At 45.8% G+C, this 22,879-nt stretch overlaps 1 protein-coding gene across 1 annotated transcript in view; it reads left to right on the top strand.

Moving 5' to 3' along the window:
• The window catches only part of MYO15A (myosin XVA), a 1,716,372-nt gene that overhangs the window by 1,424,794 nt on the left and 268,699 nt on the right, over positions 1-22,879 (top strand). Inside the window, exon 55 of the mRNA XM_086939741.1 lies at positions 12,334-12,406. Within this exon, the coding sequence (XP_086795867.1) occupies positions 12,334-12,406 (73 nt within the window). The remainder of the gene's footprint in view (positions 1-12,333; positions 12,407-22,879) is intronic.

Raw genomic sequence — 22,879 nt, 5'->3', positions numbered from 1 at the left:
ATAGGGATTATTAAATCATCCTTGTAAATTAATTTAAAATCAACAAACATTATTCAAACGAATTCCCTTGAAGGCACTTTACCCCTTTATTTAATTACCCAAGCCCTCAAGGGTATTTTGGGTCGCTCACTGTTTCTTGATCATTATCTGAAAGTGACAACGCACCTGTTGTACAGATTGGGTTTTTCGATAAACATGCCCAAGTCTCACCTAGTGCCCTCTCAGCGCAACCTGTTTATAGGGGCGGTACTGGACACTACTGTCTGTCGAGCATTCCCTACTCCTCAAAGGAATCTCGACATTCAGGAAATGATTCCTTTGTTTTACTATGGAGCGGTCGTTCCAGTCCTGAAGGTCCTTCGCCTGCTCGGTCTGTTTGTTTCCTGCATTCTGTTGGTCAATCATGCACGATGGCACATGAGGGCGCTCCAGTGGTGCCTACGCAGGCAGTGGTATCAGCACAACGGAGATCTCAGGGATTCTGTGAGGATCTCCAGAGAAGCTGCAGCAGATCTATCTTGGTGGAGCGTGGAAGGCAATCTGTCTCAACGGAAATCCTTCCATCTCCCTCCATCAGTGGCCACAGTGATAACGGATGCATCCACTCTAGGGTGGGGTGCTCAACTGGGGGACAAGGAGATCAAGGGTCTTTGGTCTCCAGAGGAAAGGTTGTTTCACATCAACCTTCTGGAGTTACGGGCGATATGTTTGGCGCTCAAGGCCTTTCTCCCTTCCCTTCGCGGTCAGTTGGTTCTAGTCCTAACGGACAACACTACCGCGATGTGGTATGCCAACAAACAGGGAGCAGTAGGGTCGCATTGTCTTTGCAGAGAGGCTCTGCATCTCTTGTCCTGGGTTCAGGACCATCAGATTTGTCTGATGGCAAATCATCTGGCTGGAGTTCTAAACATGCGTGCAGACAGTCTCAGTCGGCAGTTCTCAGCCGACCACGAGTGGAGGCTTCATCCGGGGATGGTTTGTCACGTCTTCCGGACGCGGGGAACTCCTCGGGTGGACCTTTTTGCCACTCACAAGTACGCTCACTGTCTGTCATTCTGCAGTCTCCAGTATCCGATGCAAGAAGCTTTGGGGGACGCGTTTCAGTTGAGTTGGGTCTCACAACTCCTTTACACGTTTCCTCCCATACCCTTGATTCCTTCGAGTTCTGAGGAAGATTCGTCAAGACCAGGCCCAAGTCATATTGATCGCCCTGGATTGGCCAAGAAGGGTGTGGTATACAGATCTTCTCCACCTCTCCTCGTGCCCTCCGCTCCGTCTCCCTCTCAGGGCAGACCTCCTCTGGCAGTCGCAGGGGCAGGTTCTACACCTCCACCTCCAGACCTTACACCTTCATGCCTGGAGATTGAATGGGGCAACCTGAATTCTTTTTCTCTTCCTTCTGACATGGTGGACGTTATTTTGTCCACCAGAAGTCTCTCCACCAAGTCTATTTATAGGTGGTCCAAATTTGTTTATTGGTGTGGGGAAAAGTCTATTGACCCTTTAAGGGCTAGCTTATCTCACATTCTTCAGTTTGCTCTGTCTCTGGCCCAGCAGGGTTTTGCTGTGGCTACTGTGAATGGCTATTTGCCGGCTTTGTCTGTGTTCCTTTGCTTGCCGGACCAGCCGTCCTTGTTTAAATCACCCATTGTGTTACGATTCATTTAGGACCTTAACAACAAATAGCCGCCCTCTCCTTTTATTGTGCCTCAATGATACTTAAATCTTGTCTTAACCTATTTGATGGGTTCTCCCTTCGAGCCCTTACACAAGTGTCCCTTGAGGTTATTGTCATTAAAAAATGTGTTTCTTGTTGCCATTACCTGGGCAAGGAGGGTAAGTGAGCTTCAAGCTCTGAGTTCCAAACCCCCATTTTTGACTATTCATGCTGATAGAATTGTTCTCAGGACCAGGGCTGTTTTTCTGCCTAAGGTGGTAAATCCCTTCCATCTGGGGCAGTCCATTACCCTTCCTTCCTTCTATCCTCCCCCTCACCCTTTCAAGGAGGAGGAGCGGCTTCTCCGCTTGGAACCTAAGAGGGGGGAGAGTTTTTACCTTGATAGAACTAAAGACTATTGTGTGGATGACCAGCTCTTCGTGGGCTTTGCTGGCTGCAGGAAAGGCAGAGCGCACCAGATGGATTGTCTTGTGCATCAAGATTTGATACTCTTTGGCAGGTAAGGAACCTTCAGAGGGTTTAAGAGCTCATTCTACCAGGGCAAAGTCTTCTACATCTGCCTTATCGAGAGGTGTTCCTGTTGAGGACATTTGTAGAGCGGCAACTTGGGCCTCCCTCCACACTTTCGCGAAGCATTACTGCTTAGATTCCTGAAGTGAGGAGGGACGGTCACTTTGCGGGTTCTGTCCTTCAAGATTTTCTGGTATAAAAGGGTGGACACCCTCCTCTAGGAGTGGGGACTGCTGTGGGACTCTATTCACAAGGTGAGGAATTCACTGGCAGATGTATCCATCAGAAGAACAAGTTACTTACCTTTGGAATGCTTTTTCTGGTGGATACAGTATCTGCCTGTGGATTCCTCACTGACCCACCCGCCTTCCCGTTGTCCACCCTTGTATACCTACAATGTTGAAATTGTCTATTTTATTTTCAATGAAAGTGTTTTACAGCACTGTTTTCACACTGTGTGTATTGGTTGAATTCTGTGTACTATGTATACTGTATATATTTATGTCGGTACGTCCGTGTGCCTCGAAGGCACGGAAAGAAAGTGCGGAGCTGACGTCATCACGCCGACGAGGCTCCTTTATGGCTCCAGTGACGTCAGAGGAGTCGCAAGCGGAGCCATGGTTCTACGACATCGTCCTCGTCGGTGTGGAGAACTACAATAAATTTCCCAATGCTGCTGGCGCAGGGGATATTCACAAGGTGAGGAATCCACAGGCAGATACTGTATCCACCAGAAAAAGCGTTACCGAAGGTAAGTAACTTGTTCTTTCACGCCAAACGTTCTCAGCTCTTCTGCTGTTCTCGTCAGGCAGTAACTCTTCTTCTTCCTTCTTCTCTTGACCAATCGAATCTGAGTTCTTGGGTTAAGGGGTGACCCTTAAATATTCAATTTAGGGGCATTAAGAAGAGTGGAAGGTAGTGGACATTGGGCTACCTACCTTTAGGGTGTCTACACCCTCTGTAGGGCCACTTCCTGTGGGAAGTTGGCATAACCCTGACCCTAGAATGATAATTCCGTCCAAAAGAAGAAGGAGGAGTCCACAGGAGCTAGTCCACCTTAGGGGTGGTGCTGGCTTGATGTGGGCACACCTCATAATCTCCTAATTTACCCACCTGTTTTACTGCCAAAAGATGATGTCAAGAGAGGGGGTGGGCATCTCCGCTATCAGAAGAGACCTGGGTTGCATAACAAAGGTGGCAGGGCCTTTGAAGCTTCCCGCCCTGGAATGTAGTTCCTGCTTGAAGGAGATGTGGACTCCTCTGCCAGAGCAGGCTTTGTTCCTGACCTCAGAGAGTGAAAGCTTTCATCTCAGGGGTCAGAAACGTGTCTAGAGTGGCTGGTTGGTCGAGGCCTGTCATTGAACACACTAGGGATTGGTAGGTTTTCAGGGGGCACCTCTAAGGTGACCTTTAGGTGTATTTATTAATAAATTCAGTACTGGCATCAGCATGGGTTTAGTAAAATGAGGTATTTAGTAATAAACACCTGGAGTTATAGAGAAGCCATCATGTAGATTTGGAATTTGTAATCATGGGTGTCCAGCCCATGGACTCGTTATGCCTTCCCAGTGAACTCATAGTATCCGAGGGTGAACTTAGATATCACATGGACATATCCACTTATGCAGATATGCCGACACATGGATGTAGTGCACCCTGCCTTAGTGCTGTTAAACCTGCTGTAGAGGTGACTTACCTATACCACACGCAGTACAGGGTAGGCATGGCACACAGGGTTGTGTGCCATGTTGACTTTTCGTTTTTCGCTGCACAAAGACACACAGGCTGCAAAGGCAGTTTGCATGAGCTTGGTGAGGGCCCCCTTATAGTGGCACAATTTGTGCTGCAGCCATTAGAAACCATCTTTTGGCCAATGCCCTAGGTACCAGGGGGGGTCATTTACTAGAGGCTTGTATGGAGCCCAAAGGGCAGCCAATTGAGGAATAATTGTACCGTTTTAGGGAAAGAACACTGGTGCTGGGGACCTAGTTAGGAGCAACTCAGCATTCTTTCATTTAAAGATGCATCAAATACAAAGCAAAAAATGCGGGTGGTATGGCAGCAGAGTCTAGTTTCTTACACAAGTGCCCCCCTGCCAACAGGCCAGGAAGGTGGCTGGGAGAGACTACCTAATCTGCCAGGCTAGAAAGAGCAATGAAACAGGCTGGATTGTTGTAGGGCCTACTCTGCCTTACATCCTCCTTTCCAGGTTATTCTCTCTGGGAAGTTGAACTCTCTTGACAGTGTCAGGACCCAATTTAAAATGCACTTTGCTTCTTTGCAGAGTTTCTTTTCTTTGGGATGAGAAGTGTCTACCTCTGATAACCCTATCTGAGCCATGGCAAACCTCAGCTTACCCATAGAGGTTACCCACAACTTGAGTAGCCCAACCATGACCAACAGAGCCAGGGGGCATAGCCTGCTATTTGACATGAGGTCAGACCATCATGCCATGGACAGTGCCGCCATTAAGGCTAACACTCAGCAGAGGCTGCTGACAGCTGTCAGTGCTCAGAACCACTCCCTTAGCTCTTCACTGACAGGTGAGGAGGCTAACATACAGGCTTCTTTGTGTTCAGATTGCCTACCTGCTATTTTAGAGCGGGTGGTTACTACATCCGGTAGCAACCACCCTCCTTCCACTCTATCTTCTGTTAGCTGAGGATCCCCCATCTCATGCTTAACAGCTACCTGACTAGTCAGGGCTTCTTATGGGTTAGGTAGGGCTTCGCCAGGGACTCTTAGTGAGCCCTCCCCAGCAGGGGCGGGATCTTCTTGGCTTTCTAGACCTTTGACTAAATGTTTCCCACCTTTCCTACACTTCTTTTTGTTCCTATTCTTCTAGGGCTTACTTGCACTTACTACAGGTTCATCCTTGCCAGAATCCTTGAAGAAGGACTGGCACTGGATCAGTACCTCACTTTGACTCAGATCAACCTCTGGGTGGTCATTTCCACGGAGACAGTAAAGGGGGAGGTCTTTACTGACTACCACCCTTCTCCAATTAAGGGACCCAGCTATTACTAGGGTTACTATAGACACAGGGCTAACAGAAACATCCCCTTACATAGTCCTTTCAGTCTCACCTGGTATTTACTGGTTTGAGAGAACCAGCCTGTCATGCACAACAGTGTGACTTCCACAGGTATCTCTCAGGGTAGTGGCTTGGATTCCATACACCAGTAGGTGGTGGAAGTGTCTACTCTTCTCTGGAATCTCCAACTCACCTTTTGGGCCCACTTTCCAGTTAAGGGCTAGGAGGACCTGCTCAACTAAGGAATTGCCCTGAAGGGCTACACTGGCAACCCCTGGGGTTACACTAGTGGGTTGTCTGTTTACAGTTAAGGCACCAAAACCTTTTGGGGTCCCAGTTCTTACCCTGTTACCCACTTCTGTTTTTGAGGTGTGCTGGTCAGGCTTTGGGGGCCTACAGAGGAATCCTTTTCTTTATCTTTAGAGTGGTCCACCTTTTTTTCTAGGGGTGGCTCTTTGTCCTCTTTCTTTTGGGCACCCCCTCCTTGACTTGTCTTGGACACTATAGTTCTCGCCCAGTGATCAATCTTTCTCTCCAGCTCTCTGGAGAGACTGGCCCCAGGTCCACCAGGTATTGATTCAACTTTTTGGAAACACAGTTACTCAACCGATGTTGTTCTTTCATAATCAAATTATACAGCCCATCATAGTCTCGCATATGACTTCCTTTCAACCAACCACCTAGTGTCTTTTCTGGAAAATCTACATGATCAACCCAGGACTGACTAGAGGTTTCCTAAGTCTCTGTGAACTTTATTCTATACCAGTGCTGAGTCCAAAGCCATCAATCAGGGTAGCCTTCATGTGATCACAGGACTCAGCATCTGCCTCGTTCCGTGTCAGGAGTCTATCCCTGCACTCACCAGAAAACGGTCCCCAAAGGAGTGAGCTCCCTGTGCTTCTGACCTTCCCCATTCTACAAGCTCTCTCAAAGCTGCAAACCATTTTGTGATGTCATCACCTTCTGCATATTTTGGGAAAGTCTCTTTAGGGATTTTAGGGTCAAAGATTTCCTCTCTGTCCCTATGTATTATGTGGCTCCCACCATTTATGGGTGCTAAACCCATGTCTGCCCTTTCCCTTTCTTTGGCCGGTATCCTGTCCTCCATGTCTAATCTGTAGGCCAATCTTTCAAGAAGAGCCTCCATCTCGGAGAGTTCTTCATTGTACCTTGAGCTACCTGAGCCATCCTTGCTAGAGGCAAGTGCCCTTGGCACATTTGTTCGGGTGCCGGGTACAAGTACCAGAACCTCTCCTTTGAGTGGGGGAAGATCTGGATTGTCCTATTCACTCACGCCGCCCTAATCTTCAGGATCGGTGGCCTCATCCGCAGGATGGGCCAGCTCATACTCTGCCAACAGCTTCTGAAGCATTACAGTGATAGGGTGTGAGCCAGTTTTTGTCTTGTACCCTTTACAAAGGGTCCTTAACTGCAGATATTTTGGCTGCAAATAAGGGGTATGGTTGAGCTTCTTATCCACATCCTCCGTGTTTGCCATTATCACACTAAAGTCGGGACCTTTTTGGAGCTAGAAAAATCATTAGATTTTCAGGCCTAACTATAGGAAGTTTTAAATTCTAAACAGTTTTACAAATCAGGAACTTAACCAAAGACCTAATGGTTATTTTTAAAAATTTAGAAAAAAACAACCAATTGAGGAAAATGCTATTTTTAACGAAAGGCAATTTTTGGGATTCACTTGTGTATTCGCTTACTGGTCAAGTGGTATCAGCAAACACAAAGTTGTAGACGCCACCACTGACCCTCCAATGTAGGAAGCTAGCTCTGTTTAGTGTACTACAAAGAAGTACACTGTGCTGTGTAGAGAGTCCAGTGGATCCCAAATTGGCTTACAGAGGTTAACATGGATAATACTAATGCTCTCTTTTGTGATAGTGTGGGCAAGCAGTTAGGCTTATCAGAGGGCCATGCTAAGCATGTGTTGTAGTCATAGAGGCAATAAATGGGACTCACACTCAAAGAATAAATGGGAGACCAAATTTGAAAAATAACACTTCTTTTTATATATATTTCAAAACCAAGAATTTCGTTCAAAGAAAATACTGTTTATGTTAGAAATGTACACAAGTAAGTAAAATGATCAAACCTGTGCGCTTTTACACACAATGCAATCCTATGGGAGGAAAAGTCAGAGATGCATAAAGGTAGGTACAGCCGGTTTCAGGGGTTCAACTTCAGGGTTTAGAGTTGTAGTGCGCCAAGGTCCAAAGTACTACCAGCAGTTCTTTGGGTACTTCCAAGGTTTTACCAGAAGCAGGGTACTGGTGAGGTTGTAGCATGGTGTGATACGGTGAAGGGAGGCCACTTAGAAACAGGCTGCACAGGGGACTTGGGAACATGCCAGAGAGCTCCCAAATGAAGGCTTAGATCGCAAAGTTCCCAAATGGTTACTTAGGTCACAAAGGGTTATGGAGCAAGAGGGCACCGCTGGTTCAGTACCCAGGCTGGACGGCTCGGGTACAGAGAGGTTAGGGTGGCTGGGCTGGTGTGCAATGATACTCCTTGCAGTTCGAGGCAAATAGCTGGCAGGGACAAAATGGGGACATCTGGACCACTTACAAATGGCTGCTCGTTTGTGGTGCAGGGGGAATCGGGAGTGGAATCTCACTGTCGATGTTTGGTGCAGGGCACCCGGGTGGTGGTGCACGCCTTTGGTTGGTCCTGGTGTACTCATTCTGTCAAACCCTCAGTCTACCTGCTCAATTCTGAATTTGATGGACGGTCTGTTTTCTGACAACTGTTGACTGCACCATTGGAAATCTTACTCTGATGGCCTGACAGAGTATGGGCTTTGGGCCTTACCCCACACCAAGGCAAAAAACTCCCTGACTGTAGTAGTCATTATTTATCAGTTTTTTCAAAACAACCTTGCACTTTGGGTGTTTGTTTTTGAATAACAAAATGTTGGTGAAAGGCCATTGTTTGAAATGGGGTACCTAGATGGCAGTGGTATGCACCGTGTCCAAGTAGGGACCTTCACTCTAGTCAGGTAAAGTAAGTTACACACCCAAGATACCCCCTGCTCACCCCCTTGGTAGCTTGGCACAGAGCAGTCAGGATTATCCCAGAGGCAATGTGTAAAGTATTTGTGCATAGACACACACACACGCACACAGACACACGCACATACAACTCCGCTGTGGAATGGAGGGACCCAAGTGCAGGGAAAGAATGCAGAAGCAGGGGCGTAGAACACAAGAAGGGGGCTGAGTCCTTGTGCCCCCAAGTGCAGATAGAAGTAAGTCCCCCCCCCCCCTGCTACGCTTACAGCCCTTACAGGGACCACGCGGTTTCAAGTTTTCAGGCCGGGCAGATCCCCGGGTTCACAGTACCTTACTTATGGGTGGCTGTTGTAGCTGTCTGAGGTTCCGGGGCAGTACTCCCTTCGCCGCAGGCACTGCTTTGTTTCCCGGCTACAATGTCCTCCTGCCGGACATGGGGAAGGCTTGGGGTGTGCACTGTCATCCCTCGGGACTCCTCAGTGTTTGGCTGCCACAGGGTGGGACTGGTTTGCAGAGGCGCATGGCACGCTGGGCCCCCAATGGAGATCAGGTCATGACAATTCTTCTCACAACAGTCTCAGTCCTCAGAGCGTGTAGCAGCACCTCAGTTCATTGAAAGCAAGCACAGCTTGAAGTAAAAGACCCTCGTACGTCGGAACAACAAGCGCTGACAGTTCAGGCGGTGCCTAACAAATCAGTTGAAAAGGGCTAGAGATACCCCGCAGGAGATGTTGATTTGCAGGCAGTGCTCGATCTGAGCACACAGAAGACTTTGATGGCCCTGAGTCTTCCACAACAGGAGGCAAGCGCAACAAGCCTTGGAGTTTCTTGGGTACAAGTAGATGTAGAGGGCAGGGCTCTTCCTCCCTCACTGCAGAGGCAGCAAGCCAACACAGCAGTGCACAGTGCAAAGTGGCAGTCTCTCTTGATAACACAGCAATCAGCTTGTAGCAGGCCAACATAGCAGAGCAGTGGCAGAGTGGCAGTTCCTTCTGGTAGGGCAGCTCCCCCTTGTTGCGGAGTCTTCTCAAGACCCCAAAGTGAACTACAAATATGGTGCACAAGATCCTGCTCTTCCCTAGCTCTGGCTCCAGGCATGCTACAGGGGGTAAAGCCTTCTTTGTCTGAAGACAGGCACAGCCCTATTCAGGTGTCAGTGTCAACTCTTCCCATCACTCTAACACAGGAAGGCCCTGCCACCTGAAGATATATTATCAGGATATACAGGGCACACCTCAGCTCCCTCTGTGTGATTATCTAGAGTGAATGCACGAACAGCCCAACTATCACCCCGACCCAGACGTATATTCAGAGACAAGCACAGAACGGTTAAAGTAAGAAAATAGCAACTTTCTAAAAATTGCATTTTCAGACCTGCAATTTAAAAAACAACTTCACTAAAAAGTGTATTTTAAAATTGTGAGTCCACAGACACCAAACTCCAATTTTCTATCAGCTCCCATTTGGAAGATACACTTGTAAGATGTTACAAGTCAGCTCCAATGCTAACCTATAGGAGGGATAGGCCTTGCAGTTGTGAAAAACGAAACTAGCAGTATTTCACTACCAGGACATGTACAAAACAACAGTGCATGTCCTTCCTTTTAAATACACTGTACCCTGCCCATGAGGATACCTTGCCTTATATGTGATAAAAGTGAGGGTTTGGGCCTGGCAAGTGGATGCATTTGCTAGGTCGTAATGGCAGTTCAAAACTGCACACACAGACACTGCAATGACAGGCCTGAGACATGTTTGCAGGATTCCTGTGTGGATGGCACAACCAGGGCTGCATACCCACTAGTAGCATTTAATTTACAGGTTTTGGGCACACGCAGTGCACTTTACTAGGGAATTACAAGTGAATTAAGTATGCCAATCATGGAGTACTCAAATACCAAAACAGTTTACACAGAGAGCACTTGCACTTTAGCACTGGTCAGCAGTAGTAAAGTGCCCAGAGTCCTCAGACAAGCAAAACAAGGGTCAGAAAAATGGGTGGAGGAAGTCACAAAGTTTGGGGATAACCCTGCAAAAAGGTGCAGGTCCAACAGCCATCAAAACTGATGATGGCCACATACCCTACTATTTGTAAAATCAGAGGAACAACTCAGTGTTTCCACTTACAGTGATCACTGCTGGGCTGGCTGTAATCTCTAAATTTGGCAGTTGGGAGTAAGACAGTCTGGTCCTGAATTTGAGTTTGATAGACAAGTATGTACTGTAGCCATGGCGGTGTACTTTACTCCCAACAAATTTAGAGATGCCTGCTAGTTTAGTGGACATTGCTTCCATTTCCAAGAACCACCGTCACAGTGGTTCCTGTAAATACATTGAAATTCTGACAAGACGCCTTCGTCAACAGTGGATTTTGTGATGTAAATTTTTAAAAACACAAAGACCCCCCCCCCCTTTAGTATGGGACTTTTATATAATAGTGAGGAGGTCATTTAAAGGCTTTTGCCTTCACATTGTGCCACATTTTATTTGGCAGTATGTGAAAGCAAAACTGTCTCTGTGTTTGCCCACTCTAAATAGGGCGGGTGGGCACATGGGTAAACCTCTGACACCCCTTACTCCGTCGGGCGGTCGGAGGTCTATGTAACCGGCGGAGACAGAGTAGTCTCCTCCAGCTACATTCTGCAGTTTCCGCCAACTCAGTGTGGTGGGCAGAACTTTGCTTCAGCGGCGAGAGTACTTCATCGTCTGTCAAAGTCTCAAATCAGGCCCTCTGTCAGGGAGGCAGACGTAGTGGCCTCCGCCACCCTGACTGACTAGACTGCCAAACTCTAAATTTAATCAAAGCTTTACATTCAACAATGTCATTACTTATACAACTGCGTCATTGATTGATAGTCCTCAGAATTACATGGTTCATTTTCTTAGATGATTCATCTTTCATTGTTTTATTTATTTATTTTTTCTACAGCATCAACATGATACACATGGTTAACTAATCTCTTTATAGAATGAAATTACACCAGTATATGAGAACATACAAAAATCACATATACTTCACAAGTTAGCAAATTATAACGAAAGATGATGTTTGGAAAGAATACAAAAAATACCTGGATCGTTACATACACTTGGATTGTTACATACATATGTACAATTGTAGTAACTTACATTGATCAGCTATGCATTTGTACCAGGTTTAATATTTTCAACATGCATGACATAAGGAGAATAAAGGTAGGAATAAATTGGATGTCAGTGTTTTTTCAATGAATCGGGTTGTTGTTCTGAAGTGTTCTTAGAAGAATAGATCATTCAGCTCTCTTCCGGAGACTCTTTATGTGGAGTATGATGTGCTAGCACATAGGAAGGATAATTTCAGCTCACTTTTGAATGAACCATGAAAGATGCCATAATGAGAGAAGTCCTTGGAAAGACACATTTTCCAGCTCACTTTTGAAAAATTCGAATGAAGGGTTTGTTCGACAAGCCGGCTAGATGAAGTTCCATACCCTGGCCATACTTGTTTTATTTTATATATATAGGCCGCGTATTCAAGCAGGAGCGGTCTGAGCTCCACAACTGGCAATGTACACCCAGGATTATCAGCTGAAGGACTAGATTAGTGGTTCTAAAACCTGCGGTCCAAGTATACTTGATGGTCCCTGAGGCCTACTTAGGGGGGTTACTGTTTTCAAAATTAAATAGTATTAAAAGGAATAAAGTATACATAAATAAGGAAGCAACATTGAAAATTTGGAAAACATTTCTTATATTTGATCGGGAATTACAAAAGATATTTCAATGTTTGAGCCTTTGTTTAGTATATACTTGTTTTTGTATTTTTGTGTATTGTTTTGCGGTCTAAATCATGGAAATTGCTTATACTTGGGTCCTCATTTTCCACTAATGGCTAAGTGGGGGTCCCCAGACTCCATTATTGATTCAGTGTGGGTCTACAGAAGTCAAAAGGTTAAGAACCGCCGGGCTAGGTCATTCAAAGACCCAGACTACATATCACCCTAGTGGGCATACATTAGTGCATCAGCTGTCAGGGTGCCAATGATTACATTATGGGCATTTTGGTTTCTTCTTGAGTGTTCATAACCAAGTTCTCACTTTTTCTTCAGTCTCCGATACAGGAATCACTCATTGAATTCAGTGACAACAGCATGAACAAGATTGCAGCAGACATGTTCCAAGGTATGTTATTTTAACCCACTACTCTTGTCATGTCATGGTTGGGGAAAGCAGGGGAAACTGTTGGCATGTCAAACTGACAATGCTGCGTGGTGTTTTTGCTAGTGCATTTTCTTGTCTACTTACCAGATTGTACACACCTGGAAACCAAATAAAGCAAAATGTACCTAGCACTAGGTCATCTGGAATTAAAAGCCTGTTTGAGGAGAAAAGGAGGCAGCAACTGTGCATGTAGCTTGAAAACACTCTGAGAAAGTCCTTGAATAAATAGTCTTTTTAATGCCCAGGTAGCCAGCAATCAAAGGTGTGCATGGAGATGGCCAGGAGTGTTAGTCAACCTAGGTCATGATGGAAATAGAGCAAGATATCACTCGTTTGTAATGATATTTGAGAACTGTTAAAAGGAGCATTGTAGAAAACACACACAGTTGCTCAAATGTAAATATAATCCAAGAACCATGGATCTGGGCTTTAATGTATCATGCATGCAGCTCCCTCCCCAACCGTTAATTAGCCTCAGAGACCCCATTCCCTGGGGGCCAAATATAATAAAAAATAGGAGGGGTCCACGCAACCCACTCCCCTAGCCATCTTGGGCACAGGGTCCCCATCCCGGGGCCAAAGTTTATGGGTTAGCGGGAATGCAGCACCCCTTCCCAAGCTTTATTAGGCCCCAGTGACCCCATTGCTCAGGGTCAAATATAATTAAACAGGGGAGGGGAGCCTCGCTATTCCCCCGAGCCTCATTTGGACCCAAGGATACCCTCCTCCGGGTCCAAACCAATAAAAAAGGGGAAGGAGCTGTGTGGAATCCCTCCTGAGGCTTCATAGGCCCTGGGGACCCATTCCCCGGGCCATATTGTGTTTAAAAGGGGATGGGGGCTGCAACCCCCGTCCCGAGCTTTATTAAGCCCTGGGTCCCCTTCCCGAGCCATTTTTGACATAGAGGACCCCATCAACCAGGACAAACATTTATTAAAAAGTGGAGGGGATGTGCAGCCTTATTAGACCTCGGGGACCCCATTCCCCATGGCTTTACTAATTAATAAGGTGAGGGGGTGTGCTGCCCCTCCTCCCTGAGCCTAATTAGGTCAGCAGAACCTCATCCCCGATGCTGAAATCTAAATAATAGGGGCGGGGCTATGAGGTCTCCTCCCCAAGACTTCATACCCCCAGGTTGTGTCTCATTTAAAAGGGGATGGCGCCGCAGGCCCTACCCTGAGCTTCATTAGACCCCCTGGTACCCCAATCCTAGGGGCCAAATATAATAAAAAGGGGGGCGCACCCCTCCCAAAATCCTTATTCAAGCCCCAGGAAGGGGCGCAGGCACATGGTCCCTCTCCCCAAGCTTTATTAGGCCCCATCACAGAGAACCTTTTTTATTTGAAAGAGGAGGAGGCTGCGTGGCCCCCCTCCTTGATCCTCATTAGGCCCAGGGTAGCCCATCCTACAGGGCTATATATAAAGAGATTGACAAAGGCTTCTGGAAAGCCAAAACGTGTCTCTTCGTGTCTTTGGGATTGATGGCGACATGATTGAATAAACAGATGGCGAATCTTAGCCACCTCAAGTCCATGCCTTCTTCCATGGAGTTTCTGTGGGAGCTGGATATTGGGTTCATATATATATATATATATATATAGATAGATATATATATAGATAGATATATATATATATATATATATATATATATATATATATATATATATATATATATATATATATATATATATATATATATATATATATATATATATATATATATATATATATATATTTCTATACCACTATTATAAAGAGAGAACTTGCACCTTTTGGCCAGGTAAACTCGGGAACCACAGCGCCAATCCACACACCCGATACATTTTTGTAATCCTCAGGGTGTGCAGATGGACATAGGCTATATAAAGTAAAACAATATGTTATATTTAAAATAAATTACATTAAAAAAAAAGTAGTCCCTGAGAAGAAGCGCCGGCCGTGACCTGCGTGCTGACGTCAGGACATGGCGCGGGGGAGGAGCGGTGGCGAACGGCCGGTGAGGTGCGGACATGGTTATTGATTAGGGCTTCATGTCGTAGTAAGTTAATCTTGCGTTACAGGTTTTAAAACGGGAAATGTCCAAAGACTGTTGGCAGGTTTGCACTCCGTACCCGGTCCCAGGCAAGCCAAGCACTTCACGGCCCTGCTGTTCGCCCGAGTTTGGTTTCGTCTCTGCTTTCCAGGGCGGGCGGGCGCTGGACGAGTGAATCGGACTTTCAGCCTTTTTTCCTGTGTTACATAGGGAACAGGGATTGAGGCGCACAGGGACGATGCATTCATTCCGTGTGCACAGGAGCACACAAAGCTAGCTGTTAGACTAGAGTCTTGATTGTACACACCAAGAACACTGTTACCAACACACGTACCAGTAATGCAGCGTCACTCATCTTCTAGCCTCTTTCCTGATTTCGTCCTATCTTATTGCCTTGTCTAAGGTTCTTGCACGTGTAGACTAACAGTGACAATTGCTGCCCTTTCTCGGAGTTTACTAAAAGAGCTGAATTAACAGGCAAACCCTGTCTGCTTCTGATATTTATGTGGAACTAGACGGCCATCTACTAGCTAAAACCAGAACACTCTGAACATTTGTTTTCGTACAGGTACTGGAAGTAAATTAATGGTACAGCACTTGCGAATTGAATGCTTTCTTAGCGAATGACTCTAAATACAATTAATCCAATTACTTTTGTTTCTGATGACCGAGCTAAGCACCTCTTCGAGTATTCATTTATCATCTTAATGTATATGCTGATGGTACAACACCCCACTATATGAATGAGCCGATGACTCCCTCTCTCATAGGGTTATGACTTATGAGGGGAGCGTGTGTGCCACACCGCTGGTTGTTGGTGCTCGTGTCCACAGCTGGCTGTTGGTGCTCGTGTCAACAGCTGGTTGTTGGTCATTCGAAGACCTCTGGCGTGTTCTTCGAGGCTGGCATCTGAGCAAAGCTATGCTAGCGGTATCGAAAGCTGCCTGTCCGCCTTACATCCAGAGTGCACGATGCCGCTGGATGCCCCTCGAACATCGAACAGCATGCTCCTTACTATATTCGCATCGTCTGCTTTCTTTATTTCTTTGTATTTTTACCAAGCCTGGGGGATTTGTCTTTGGTTTTTGAGAAAAGTGTGCCATTCTGTTTTGTTTTTTCTATTTTGATTAAATGTTTCCAATTTTTGTTGATGGTTGGTGATTCATGGCGCAAACCCCACAAAACAAGTAGAAAAATATAACAATAGTTGAATAAAAATGCGCATAGTGGCAAGTTCAATCTGCCAGTGATTTATTTGTCATGGGTGAAATTCGTGCTTCGCTTTTGGTAAGCACCAATCACATCCACCTACATTATTTTTATTCGTTCTTTTTATGAATTGTGAAAATCCAGGTCCTTGCACCTCTTCCTCCCTTGATTTACACATTAGCACAATCCCTCACAATGGAGATCTTGGCCACTGGTGCAGTGAGGGTACCAGGGGCCCTCACAGAATCAAGGGAATGCACCTATGCCTCTAGCCAACTGGTAAATTGAACAGTAGTTGGGGTGTGGTGGGCCTTTAAACCCCAACGATCCCGGTGCCACTGTACCTGCTGCACTGTTGATAGATACCTTTCTGATGCTCCTGGAGCCATATCCTGGAATAGAAAAGAGTTATACGGAATTGAAAAGTTCAGGACATTTGCATAGGGCGAGTACCGACTCCACGAGGTACCCCTGTGCACAGGGGTGTGAGGGGGGGGAGGGGGGGCAGCATTACCGGCTACAGTTTCTGGGCTCTCAGTGGGACGGCTGAGTAATGCCAGCTGACTCCGTTCACTCCAGCACCATCTCTCCGCTTGAACTCATGCGTGACACTCTAACTAATTGGGGTAAAAGGGTGATCCCCAAAACACAGCTCCTCCCAGTGATGGTCTGGGGCAGGGGCTGAAAGGTCTATCCCTGAGTTCAAGCGATCTTGGCTGCTCTGCGTGACACTGTTTGATCTTGTGATGATGGAAGAAATGCTTCTTTTTCACAGTCTAGGTCACACTTGCCTGGACCATAAAGCAGGAGCGCCAGGAGAAAAGTAAGTTTAGGGGTGACAGGAAATGTCGGGTGCATACAACGCAGGAGCTTGAATTAGCCTTCTAGCCGGAAGGAGTCGTCCTGTGCAGCCTGATTATTCACTAATTTGTACATTTCTACGGTAAAAACGCTTGACTGAGGTTCACGCTAACAGAATAACGTCATTCATCTCAACCCCTTATTTCTCCAAGCACGTTGGAACAGCAACATATTAATGTGCCAATAGCATTCCCACACAGACGCCACTACTCACTTGTACATAGTTTTTCAACTCTTTCCACAGCTGATCTCGTGGCGCAACGGTAGCGCGTCTGCCTCCAGATCAGAAGGTTGCGTGTTCACATCACGTCGGGATCAAAGCCAGGCTTTATATTTTGCACCTGTCATGAAATGTAATATGGTGTTTCAGATGTTCGAAACAAAAGTAGAAAAAATATTTAACAAATACCTTTTTAAGGAATAAATAAATGGAGATGAAGTTCATATGGATTGACGTGGAACAAACCTGCTCCTGACAAATTGCTATAGTAGCTTGAAGGCAAACATGGGTTGCATTGTTTTTATACTTTTCTACCAGAAAATAAATAAATATATATATACTCGCGAGAAGACCACTGTTTTTGTGGAATAATAGGGGTTGGCGAACCCCGCCGCGGCCCGCCATCGAAAGAGGCGTCAGGTCAGATCGACCGGACTTGTTGGATATCTATATCTATATCTATACTAATATAATAAAGAGAGAGCCCAAACCTTTGAGGTGGGTAATCTCAGGAACCACAGCACCAATCACAACACCAATACAGCGTTGGAAAGGGCAGTTGCAGCAGAAGGACATAGGCTATGCAGACACCCACCATATACATTTAAAAGGTAAAAGAACTGTGCCAGCAAAGTAGTCCCTTGAAGGCGTGTCTGCGTTGTGCTGTGGGCGTGTGCTGGTGGCGTGACAAACGCTGGGGGCGTGTGGTACATTCCGCCCTTCATGCCATGTCTCATATCCTGTGCTGGGGAAGTGGGCGTGTGCGGGGCGCGGGATTACGGAAAAAAAAGCGAGCGTTGTGCCCAATATTTCATTGTTTTTTCTTCCCATGTTCTGTACATTCCAGCTCCGGGTGTCCACCCTGCTCCCTTTAAATACCCCTGCACCCCATAATCATAACCCACCCTTACTCCTTAAAATACCCCAACACTCTTAAACACTAACCCATCTTAACCCTATAAATATACCCTGTACCCCAAAACCCAAACCTATCCCTAAACCCTAAAAATACCCTTGTACCCCGAAACCTAAACCTAGCCCTGAACACTGTAAGTACCCCTGTACCTCAAAACCCAAACCTTCCCCTGAACCCTAAAAATACCCCTGAACCCCAAAACCGAAACCTACCCCTGAACCCTAAAAACACCCCTAAACCCCAAAACCCAAACCTAGCCCTGAACCCTAAAAATATCCCTGTACCCCAAAACCCCTACCTATCCCTAAACCCTAAAACTACCCCTGTACCCCATAACCCACCCAAAACTATATCTAAACACTTAAAATACCCAAACACGCAAAACATATACCTCAGTACCCCAAAACATATACCCTTATACCCATACTTACCTTATCCAAACATTTAAAAAAAACATGCTTTTACCATCGTTGTAAATGTATGCGTGGTAAAAGCATATACAATGTAATGCCATGCGTTATAATGGCATTGCAGAGTCATGGTACTTTCGTAATGAAAGTATGCGGAGTGATGGTATGCGGAAAGAAAGTTGCGGAATAATGGGTGTTTACCCTCCCCGGTAAGTACATTGGTAGCACGGCGGCCCACATCTCCAGCAACATACTCATATTTTTTCACCACCTATTTGAAAAATGCACAGGTCTCTCTCAGTGATGGCCAGCACCGACATACACTTTTAGACACACCTCCTGCCACAAGTTCGAAAATTGCGAACTTTAGAGCTGGGGAGCTATGTTTGAATCTCGGCATCAGCTCAACATCCTGTGATTCCAGGCAAATCGCTTTGTCTTCCCGTGCCTACCACAAATTAATGTGTTCTTCTGTAATGTAAATTGTGCTCATGCCATGTTGTCGAGTTCGCGCTATATAATATTGCAAGGAAAAATAAAGTAGGGAAACTCGAGTTCACACACTACTGAACGCGCACTTTTAAGTGCATCAGCAGTGCACTGTGAATCGGAGCGTTTCACAGGCCTGTCACAAATAAGAAATGCTATCAAAACGAAATCATACAAAACAAAATACTACTGGCTGGCAGCAATTCACACCCGGACAACGTCGGGACGGGCTGCTAGTATATATATATATATATATATATATATATATATATATATATATATATATATATATATATATATATATATATATATATATATATATATATATATATATATTTATATATATATATATATATATATATTATATAGGAGCTGCGTACCCCATCCCCCCGGTCGCAACTTATCAAATGGGAAGGGGATTGCATGACCTCCGCCTCTATCTGTATTCGACTCTTGGGACCCCATCCCCTGGACCTGCCTCAATTAAAGGTGGGTGCCCATCAACCACGTGCTGTTTATGCTGCTCCCTCTCCAGGCGAGAGCAATCTGTTAATCTGGTTCCATGCCTGCATCAATGTGGACAGAGAAACAGATCTCAAGTCTGCTTCGATCTGGCAGGAGCATTTTTAAAGCTCCCACATCCTGGGAGCAGACTTTGCGTTTGCTCCCATTTGGCAGGAGATTAGAAAATGCATTTGTCAGGCCAGAGCAAATACGTTTCCCTACCCGCGCCAGTATGAGCAGAGAAACTGCTGTGTCCCAGGGGTAAGCTCCCCCGGGTCACAGCAAGTGACCCGGCCCGTGGTTCCCAGAGCCATTAAAAGCTCATGGAGGAGGCCAGTGGCCATCCTTCCCTGTTTTACAGAGGCATGGCCTTGGAGGATGGGATCCATAGGGCCTTTTAAAGGCTTGGGTAAGGGAGCTGCACGGCCCCCCCTTAACAAATACTGTGGGCCCCAGGGTATGGGTTCACAGTGGCTGAATATGGCTCAAGTAGTCCCTCCTATAATTGATAAAATTGGACCCCGGGGATGGGGTCCTGGGGCCGGTTTTAGGTGGGGGGCTGCGCACCCCCTCCCCTAAAAAACTAAATTGGGCCCCAGAGATGGGGTTCCTGGGATCGCAAATGACTTGCGGAGGGGGACCCTCCCCTTAATTAAGCAGTAAAGCCCCAGGCCACCATTTTTTTATTTACATTTTTACTCCACAGGAGTCTTGCGAGATTGTAGCAAAAAATTGGTGTTTTTACATTTTGACCCCAGGGGATGTCCCTCTGGGTTCCCCCAGTAGAGCCTCAGTAGGCAGGTATATCTACCTTGCCCCCTTATATCTTCAGTGGGAGCGATGTGGATGAATGGAAAAAAGCTTGGTGCAGGCAAGGAAAAAGATCAAACATCTGATCCTAGCTGGCGGGAGCATTTTTAAAGCTCCAGTCCGCTAAGAACATACTTTGTGTTTGCTCCTGAATGGTGGGAGATTAAAAAAAGCTCTCGCCAAGTTGGAAAAAACACAGATTTCCCTACTCCAAACCCCTATGTCCTTGGCTGGGATACCCAAGACATTGCTAGTGAGCTGGCCGTAGGGGATTGGGTCCCAGGGCCATTTATTATTCATGATGGGGTACCCCCTCTCTTCTAAAGAGTTTAGCAGCCCCGGCGGATGGGGTCCCCGGGTCTTTAGAGGCCCCTTTTTGACGTATTTCAGCCTGTGAGTGGGATTCTTGGGGCCTCTATTAGCTTGGGGAGGGGGTCTGCAAGTCACCCCTCTCCATATACATTAATCTTCACCCTGTGGGTGGGCTTCCTCAGGGGGTCTACGCTTCTCCCACCTCCCCATATACAATAATTTATAGAGTGGTCAATTATAGGTAGTGTTTGGTTAGCGAGCCGAAAATGAAGTGTGCTACTTATAATAATTTGAAGGTGGTGCATAAATTGTAAATGAAAGCTAAAGCTATAACTTTAGAATTTTTAAAGTTTTGTTTGCATCGAGAAAAATGTATTCCTACTATAACTAAGCTTGAAATGTTGCTTTTTTCATTGAATTTCAATGTTTTTAAAAAATGTTTAACAAAAATGTGTTTCACATGGTAGAGTTCAGTGTCGTCTGGTGGATTGTTATGTGGACTGTTGTGCAGTAGTAGTATGCAAAGGTCTTCCCTCTTTTTGCCAGTATGTTGAACAGCTTACCAAAAGCTCCCCATGCGTTTCCCACCAATTTTGGTGACGCCCTCTTGATGAGATAAATATGAGGACACTGCCATCAAACAAAGAAGGACTTTTTGGGGGAAGTTTTATATAGCGTGAACTAGACCCGAAGGTATCAGAGCGCTTTACATGATCAGCAGTTGCGTTACAGACGGACACATACATTTTTTTTACTAGGCACAGGGCGATTAAGTGATTTGCCCAGAATCATAGGTTGTTGAGCGTTCCTGCCGAAACGGGAACTCGGTTCCCAACCTTCAAGGTCAACCGCTCTCGCCATTAGGCCACATCCTCACTCACTTTATATGGTTAAGCGGAAGTACCCTTGTTTGGTGAAGATTCACATCTTTGTAGTGTCGTCAACTTCTCTGTAGGAGAAATCATGTTATCACAGATTTGTGGAAGAAGACGCACAAGAAACAATCACATTGCTGCAATTAAAGGTCACTGGAGGCATTTCCTCCTGCTCCATTATGCAGCTGTAGTTGTAGAATATGCACTAGACAACGAGTTAGCACTTTCTATTTAACCAGTAGAAAGTACTCCAGTTGGGTAGACATTTTGTGCAAAACTGTGAACTCTTGCTGAATAAACGGGCAGGCGAGTTTCAGTTCTTGCCCAGTCATTCACACAGCTACTGGCACACCCACACAGACACTAAGACACTCACTCACATACCCATTCAGCTACTCTCATATCTGCTCACAGACCCAAACCCCCATACAGCCACTCACATACCTACTTACAGATCAATACATCCACTCACTCACCCACCCACACACAGACCCATACAGCCACTCCCACGCCCACTCACAGACCCATACAGCCACTCACAGTTTTACCCACACAGCTACTCACACACCCAATCACAGACCCATACAGCCACTCACAATTCTACTCACACACCCTTACAGCCACATACACACACACTCGCAGATCCAACAAGCCACTCCCACACCCACTCACAGACCCATACAGCCACTCACAGGTTTTACCTACACAGATACTCACACACCCACTCACAGACCCATACAGCCACTCACTATTCTACTCGCACACCTTTATAGCCACTCACACACCCGCTCACAGACTGATGCAGCCACTCACACACCCACTCACAGACCCATACAGCCACTCACATACTCACACACTGACCCATACAAACACTCACACACCCATTCCCAGACACATACAGCCACTCACACACCCACTCACCAACCTATACATCCACTCACACACCCACTCTCAAAGGTTACATTTGGGAAATAACATTTAAGGAAAACCTTCAAAATTCACACCCAAAAAATGCAAAGATTACAAGGACATTATAGTTAGGAAATAACATAAAAAAAATTAAAAATTCATTGATATAAACAAAGTTTACAGGGATGTTACACTAGGAAAATAGAATTTTTAAAAAAACTTGAAAAATAACAGAAAAAACATGGACGTTTTAGTTAGGCTCAGAATTCAAACCCACAAAACCATAGCAATTCAGCACCTATATCAGTTATAATTACCTGAGCTAGCTATAACTTATGCCCCTGCAATGCCCTTCTTATGATCTCACATATTACATCACTAGTGACATGGTCAGTGACATTACTGATGACATCTCAAATGACATCAATGATGGCATCATCCACAGAACCACACACATGTACACAATCCCACACAGACCCAAAGAACTACACACACTCACTCATCCATAGAGCCAGTCACACTCACTCACTCACTCATACATCCACTCACACAACTACTCACTCACCCATGCAACCACTCACACAACCACTTCCTCACCCATACAGCCACTCACACAGCCACACCCTCACCTATACAGCTACTCACACACCTGCATATTCACCCATACAGCCACTCACTCACCCACATAGCCTCTCAACACAGTCACTCACTCACCCATACAACCACTTGCACATCCACTCACTCAACCTCATAACCACTTATATACCCATACACACATCCATACAACTATCCACACAACCGCTCACTCACCCATACAGCCACTCACTCTCCATTATAGCTTCTCCCAGACGGGAAACATTGTTTAAAACGTGGTGTTTACACTGCAT

The sequence above is a fragment of the Lissotriton vulgaris genome, chromosome 10, assembly GCF_964263255.1.
Source record: "Lissotriton vulgaris chromosome 10, aLisVul1.2, whole genome shotgun sequence".
In the NCBI taxonomy this organism is placed as follows: Eukaryota; Metazoa; Chordata; class Amphibia; order Caudata; family Salamandridae; genus Lissotriton; species Lissotriton vulgaris.
The sequence above is the reverse complement of the archived record's forward strand: the minus strand, read 5'-3'. Positions and strand labels throughout refer to the sequence as shown.